The sequence below is a fragment of the Rhagoletis pomonella genome, unplaced genomic scaffold (assembly GCF_013731165.1).
Source record: "Rhagoletis pomonella isolate Grant_MI unplaced genomic scaffold, Rhpom_1.0 Rhpom_scaffold_00009, whole genome shotgun sequence".
In the NCBI taxonomy this organism is placed as follows: Eukaryota; Metazoa; Arthropoda; class Insecta; order Diptera; family Tephritidae; genus Rhagoletis; species Rhagoletis pomonella.
In genome coordinates this window covers 36,554,560-36,562,395 of record NW_023458563.1, presented here as the reverse complement: position 1 = coordinate 36,562,395, position 7,836 = coordinate 36,554,560, and the positions used below count along the sequence as shown (strand labels likewise).

The 7,836-nt window shown below is 34.7% G+C and overlaps 2 protein-coding genes across 2 annotated transcripts in view; one reads left to right on the top strand and one right to left on the bottom strand.

The window, feature by feature from the left end:
* LOC118745764 (calsyntenin-1-like) overlaps positions 1-7,836 on the top strand; it is a 152,991-nt gene that overhangs the window by 120,774 nt on the left and 24,381 nt on the right.
* Positions 1,582-6,383, bottom strand: LOC118745763 (calsyntenin-1-like). Its single transcript, XM_036479416.1, has 4 exons — positions 5,832-6,383; positions 5,678-5,761; positions 1,814-1,947; positions 1,582-1,752 (listed from the first exon to the last, which is right to left on the bottom strand). The coding sequence occupies exons 1-4, from the start codon at positions 6,250-6,252 to the stop codon at positions 1,597-1,599; spliced, it is 795 nt and encodes a 264-aa protein (XP_036335309.1). The 5' UTR covers positions 6,253-6,383; the 3' UTR covers positions 1,582-1,596.

The following is a 7,836-nucleotide window of genomic DNA, read 5'->3' as shown; positions in this document are numbered from 1 at the left end:
CTAAAAAGCTACTTACGTACCAAATTTTAAGCAAATCGGACCATAATTAGATTTTTTCGAATAGACCGTTCCCTGGTCCACCTACCCGAAAAAAGTAAAATTTTTTTAGCCTAAAACATGGTGGTTACCGAAAGCTATTTGTATACAAAATTTCATGAAAATCGGACCAGCCGTTCACGAGATTACCTGTTACAAAAAAAAGGGACTTCTCTTTATATAATTAGTATAGATATATTCTCATTATGAACTTACATTCCTCATTATCAATTTATATATTCTCAATATGAATTTATATTTCCCATTATCAATTTTTATTTTCTCATTATGATTTTATATTTCTCATTACCAACTTATATATTCTCAATATAAATTTACATTTGTCATTATAAAGTTGTACTTTCTCAATATGAATTTACGCTTCTCATTATCAATTTGGGATTTCTCAATATGAACTTACATTTTCTCATTATAAACTTGAAAAGGTGTAGAATTTTAACCACAACATTAGAAAAGGCTTATTTACGTTCAACGAGGTATTTCTGAAGTCGAAATATGATATGTTTTGCTTCAACTTAGTATCAATATATTGGGAATCGAGTCTTTTTAATTCGATATTAGTGTGTAACCGATTTTTTTAGAGCGGTACTTTAAATGATTTCCGCTCCGATACTTTTGGTGCGATATCGTGCTCCTACTCAAAACTTAAAGCATGTTCACATTATCGTAATTTACGGCTCATTTGTAGTTTATAAGCAAACCATGCTGAAATCAAGTAATTTCGCTTTGTAAAATCTGTCAATAATTTAAATAGAAATGAGATAATTTATCATAAATCCAAAACCAAATGAAGAAAAAACACGATTTTTCATTTATTTTAGCCCCTACTGTTGAGGAAATTAAAAAAAAATCTAGAGGTATGCAACCAATTTTTGTTCGAAATAAACACAAACCACACACTCGTACGTACACGTGCTAATCACATATCTATAGAAATTATGAAAGAAAATGTGAACGTACGTGATTTATGTGAAGTTATTTGATCGAAACAAAGTAATTTATGCTGTAATGTGAACATACTTAGTTTTAGTCTGTGGAGAAAGCTTTCCAAGAGGAGCATTTCTAGGGCATTCGCTTAGTTTTAACATTGTACAACCTTTCTATATAGAGCTCACTAGATTTTCCTAACAGAAACTGGATCTGTGAAATATAAAGGTTTCACAGCGCATATCTAAAAACCATGTTCATTTCCAAGAGAGACAATTTGTACAGTTAAACATTTTAAGTTATTCAGCTGTACGTAGCCTTGAATATAAAGTATTTTCTGTGAAGCAGGAATTTCTGCTTAGGCGGTTATAGTTTGAGCACAGAAGTATTGAGTTTTAAATAAACCAAAAAAAATGTTGTTGTAACCACAATACCATGTAGCTCTTGTTAATGAGATACCCATGTATATATCAAAATATATTTTTGGTACCCGTTAAGCCTAAGTATCTTCGCGATTATGAACTTTTTTTATTTGCGTTGCCACTTTAAAAAGCGCGCAGAAGAGTAAAGCGCCCGCAGTATCAGCCTCCCCCAGCGGCCTGCCGAGAGCTACTATGGTAACAACAACAACCTCTTAACTATACCTTCTTCATCCTCGGATTCGGAGTTTTCAGAATCTGTGCTATCCTCAGAAACACCATCAGTTTGCATTGGATTTATTGTAATTGTCAACGCGGAATCATCCCAAACCAAGCCCTCGTCGGCAATCTTTAGGTATAAAAAAATAGTTAATGTTGCAGTTAATTTAACTCTAAAGTCTAGAATTTACCTTCGAACCAGGCTGATGACTATCCACATACTTCAAGCTATTATTTTTCAAACGGGCAATGGACACACCGCATAATAGTATCACCAAAAATACGCATATTAAGATTATTAGCATCGTCGGGTGTGAGCTTTCAGCTGAAAATAAAAGAAAAACTAATGAAGCCTTGTTTTTTCTCGTATGCTTGTACATATTTATGTACATATATCATCGCTACTCTCTACTCTTTTTATAACCTCTAGTTTCTCCTTGCCTTCTTTATACTATCAACCAAGATTTTTACCTCCTTGCTGTGATTTTTTAACAATTTCTCTATATCTGTCTTTTGTTCTATAACATTCATCTGGTTAGCCTCAGCAATACCTATCATTTCTCTCAAAGCTTCAACCACATTAGCTATGTAAAGCTCGGAACACTTTGACGACAGCAAGCGACAAGCAGCATCTGTCAAATTTTAAATACACACGTTCTTACGGACACAATTATTTTGACGACAGCACGACATCTTGGCTGCAGGACTGCAATTGTCGACGTCGCCAAATTAAATCTATTTCTAATTTTGCCGGCGACAATGAGTAGATGTAGTGCTGCAAAATTAAATTGTCGCAAAATTAATCACATATTCTTGATTGTTCATGTTTTTCTTATTTACTTAAATAAAAATACACAATTTGTGAAATAAATATACCAAAATGTAAAACTTTAAAATCAGCTATTTGCTATGTCGCTGAGGTCTTCAAAATGTTTAAGAAGCTGGCTTCAAGGCGACATTTGTCGACAAAATGATGTCGCTGTCGTTACGTCGTGAAGTTGCAGTCGTCAAAGTGTTCCGAGCTTAAATCATGCAGTTGTCGCACATGAAGCGCAAAAGCGGCCAGTTTTCCAGTGCCTTTAGGCTGTAGTCATCAGCCGACGCACATGCCTGCGTTCTATGGTACACTTTCCCGCACACACCTTGACAACGTACACCCGACTCTCCTCTGACGCCTTTTCGTCATTTCGCGCATTCTGACCAGTGTTGCCGCGCCGTCCCAAGAAAACGTAGCACCGACCAAGCCAAAAAAGTATCCAAATATATCCAATTTTCTGTTTTTACCTATCCATCTCATAATTTGTAAGAAAATCAAACACTTTGAAGAAAAAGACATAATTTAACCCATCCTAAGAACTTGGAATACGTTGTATATATTTTTATATTTCATAAAATCAAACATTTGTAATTTCCATTTATAAATTACATCTTTTATACATAAGTATTTTGCAAAGTAAGTATAAAAAATAGTAATTAATATGTTACATTTGTACATGTACACTATGAAAAGTGTGTGTAAAACTACTACTGAAAAATATCTATTTTTCAACAGGAATCTGTATAAATATACATACGTATAAGATGTTCAGGATTCGATTTTGAACTTGAGATCTTTAAAATATACACATAAATATACACATGAAATGTTTAAAGTTGCAAAAATTTTGAAACTAAAAATACATTTCCTACAAATAATAAACATTAGGAGCTTACATTTACTCTATTTTAAACATTTTATGTTATGTTATTTTGCGCTCTGCGACAAATTTGGTATGTTAAAGTAAATAGGCAGTGTTTAATTTTATTACACGGTGTGCACACATTAGGAGAGGAAAATGGTTACCTTTCTTAATATGCGCAAATAAACAAAAAAAAATTAGAGTGTATTTAAAGTCTTTTCAGTAAACTTCATAAAAATTTCCTTAAATAAATCAAATTTAGTTTTTTAAACAGTGTATTTTAAACTACATTGATATCTTCTTTCTTTTTATATTAACAAATGAAGATAAGTGATATGAAAGAGATATATTTAATTTATATATATATATATATATTAAGATCTTGCTTAAAGCATTTTTTTAGCTAACTAAACAATTGCTCCTAAAAGCTTAAACAGACGGCAGCGTTGATCGGGATTATTTGTTATTTAATCCGGATCAACTGCAGTTAATTCCCGAGTTGATCGGGATTAACTGGGACTTAATCCGGATTAACTGCAGTTAATTCCCGTGTTGATCCGGATCAACGCTGCCGTCTGTTAAAGCTCTTATTACACTGCTTTGGTGAGATCTCTATATATATGTTCATTGCTTCATTCACAAAAAATAAAATTCTCTAATTTCACGCTTAAGTAGCGATTTTTATAACATTCAGAAAACGTCATTAATGAAAATCTATTTTTTAACGAAAAAAACTTTATAGAAAATATAAAATTTTGGTCTATTTAAAAAAGTATCCACATTTATACTGATAGGAAAAAATAAGTATCCCGCAAAAATTCGTCTAAAAATGTATCCAATTGGATCTATTTAGATCCAAACGGCATCCCTGATTCTGACATCTTTGCACTCACTCAGCAGCAGCTAAGTATGTTTGGATGAATATATGTATGTACCATCAACATGCGCGCTATTATTTGTCTATTATGCTTATTTTTATTTTATTTATTTCGAGGAAGCCAATGTCTAGTTATTGGTTTAAATCGTTATGTTTCACACTTTTAATCCAGTAATGCTAGTATTAACACCACATTTTGTAATATTGTTATATTTTAAACACCATTAGCAGAGCGATAAAAACACGTCCGTTCGCGATCGACTTCACAATTCATAATATGTGTTTGTGTGACAACATCAAGGCGCACGCCAATAATCGGAGGAGAAGCTCGGCCAAACACTAACATATGCGTAAGCGCCATGCTATTATTATTAGTAATAATAAAGATATACTAAAAAGTACGGAAAAATACGAAAAATTATGACAGGAAACGGAGATACGATCCTACTAAAGTGGCAAGATTTTCTAATAGTCTTAGATCCGAATAAGGCAAGACCTTCACCAATCTGTTTAATGGATGAAATCTGTTTTCTATACATATTACATATGTACATACATACCCCTAATACTGCCAGCTTTGGTTGATTACACATTGCTTCTGTTACTTTTGCGTGCTTTTAGTGCAAAATTAGAAAAAAACAATAATTTTTGAATATTTAATTAAAATTATCCTGGCCAGGATTTTTTCAGCCAACCCACTCGCGAATTATTTCCTAACACGTAAAATTTCATACAAAATAGATTTCATCCATTAAACAGATGGGTGAAGGTCGTTCCCTATTCCGATCTTCTACTTATTCTACCTATTCTATAATAATTTTTCGTTGTTCCAGGATTGAAGTTTTAAATTTTGATCGTTCAAAAGCACAATACTGTTTGACCCAAAGAAGTCGTCAATGCGTTCGCACTCATTCTACTTATACGCAAAACCCACTTTCCCAAGGCGAATTTATACAAGGTGGTATCGTTTCAGCAAAAACAAAAATCACAACAACAAATTATACGTACAATGACGGCAAGAAGTACCCCAAAATACAACAAACACAGCATTTTGACATTCAGAAGGAACGCGGCGTATTCTAGTAACACCACCTTGTATAAATTCGACCAACAAAATCTGACCAAAAATTAGCTAAAGTCGTTTAACTTTTAATTTATTTCCTAGGCGCATTTCCAAATCTCCGCATTACGCATATCTCAGTAGTGGTGGCAAACTATCGATTGTCGTGACTATAGATAGTGGGCGATATTTTTTTAACTATCGATAGTCTATTGATAATCGCCTATTTTGAAAAAGATTAAAATCTAATTGGGGCGTATTCATCGTCAAAATTAAGTTGGAACTTAATGTTGGTTGTAACTTTATTGACAGATAGCCCATCAGTGAAATACTCGATAGTTTTGAAAATCTATCGATAGTGAAAAATGAACCAAAACCATCGCTAGTTTCGGTAGTGCCATCGATAGTTTGCCACCACTATATCCCAATGGTGTTTTACCTTTGTGAATGATAGAATGCACATGCATCTTGGGCTCCTGCACATCGTGTGAATGTACCATCGCATGTGCGAAGAGTCTATTATCTGCAAAGAAAGCGAGTAGATTGCCTTTTGAGTTCAGGAGATCGGTTTATACCTCGTTTGTAGTACTTACCTGCCAATGTCGGCCCTAAAGCGACGCCACTAACGCCGCTAATGCTATACGGCGAATTTTCAGCGGCAGCCATTGCCGACGTCGGGGCTATTGTGGTCTTGGGTACTAGTTTTGGATGTAACACCGTCAACGTCAATGTAAATTCTTGACTCTTAAATTCAGAGTTCATCTGTGTACAGCCAAGTTTAAAGACGCGATTCAGGTAGTAAGCCGGTTTCTTATTGCTGTAAACGAGCGCCTTCAAGACATCCAAATAATTTACAATTGCATCATTTCCAATCATTTCCACGCCATCTTTATTTATGTTGGTCTTTATATCAAGCGTTGAAGAAAGTGATTCATCACCATCCACCTGGATTTCTTCATGGTCTGGATTCAACGATGGAAACACGATGACACTGCAGGAATCTAAGTTTTGCATATTTGGCACAACTCTACTGTTGGCGTTAACAACAGTTATGTTGACGTTGCCTAATATATGTACGCCGCGTTTGATTTCCGCATACGAAACCAAGTTGTTTGTATTTCCTGAAAGTAAAAACAATAAAATGTAGTAAATCAACTTTTAAAGAAATATTCTTATATATAATTCTTCGGCCGTTTTCTACAGGCGAGCCATTGGTAAGAGATGGGCCCTCTCTACTTAAGTTCTTTCCCGGTCGTTTGCAACCATATCTCAGCTCATAATGTTTTATGGAGTAGGTTTCTCGTGGAATGGACTCGAGAAGACTACTATAGACAAGAATTGGTAGGGCGATAGGAGTCATTCCCACTTTTGTATTTAACATCCCGCTTAACACAGCGCCCGATTACATTTGGAACCAGCTGCATCAAGGGCTGTGGTCAGACTTAAGGACACTGGAAGCAAAACAGACTCAGGTTTTTGACAATCTAGGTTTTTTGAAGACTTCGACTTTACCTTTGACAACAACGATCACTGCATAGCTGGCATCAAACCCCAATTTCGCGACGTCGAAAAGGAGGTAAACATCTCCACTGACAGCCAATCGGCAAGCAGATCCGAATAGCCAAAGCTACATATTTAATACGAACCGCAAGGCTAGAGATTTCATGAAGTGGGGTCATCTCAAAAGTGGTGGTGTTTTAATCGTGCTAAAACGTCGCTTACGTTCCTCAGCATACCAACTTGCTTCATGATTCTTTAATTGATCAGCTATGCGTAAGCGTTATAGCTCCTTTGCTCTACATTTATTTGTGTCTCATATATATCACCCACTAGTTCTGATAGCTTATATGATTCTCATATTGAAAATATAGCTGATCTCCGCGATACTAATATGGATTCCCAATTTTGTATCATTGAATTTAATCTTTCTGATATTATCTGGATAGATTAACAGAGGCTGACTTCCAAAACGTCAATTACATTGCATATGTACAATTGGTTGACAATGTATACTTTTCCAAAAAGCATCCGAAAAGTTATCGAAACGCATCGCTAGAGTAACCAGCGCATCAGAAACAAAGTTGATGTTTTGTTTGTTTTCGGTTATCATTGGTGTTTTAAAAATTTAAAATTTCGAAAGGTGACAGGTAACAAGATCAACGGAAATAAGGTCAATTGACTTTATTTCCCACCCTGTTGCGAAATAAAGTCAATTGACATTATTACCTTTTCAAAAGCGAAATCTCCGAAACTTTTTTTTCGGCAGCAGCACTACTGTGCGTTAAAATAGCTCACGTCAGCATATACTCTGCCAAATTGCTACACATACACTTTTCAAAAACATGTTTCAGGTCCCTGCTTTAGGAAATAAACACAAGGAATGTTAAAGAGTAAAATAGACAACTTCTGTTACACCTTGCTATACAAAACCTTGCTGGTTGCCACCGAAGTTATTGAGCAAAAGTTTAAGAAGTTACCATATTATTTTGAAATATATGCTTAATGTGAATGGAAAAAAGTAAAAAAAAAACGGAGCATATTTTAGGTCAAGCGGAGTAGGGACTAGATTTTAAATTTAAAAAAGAAATCGGAGTAAAT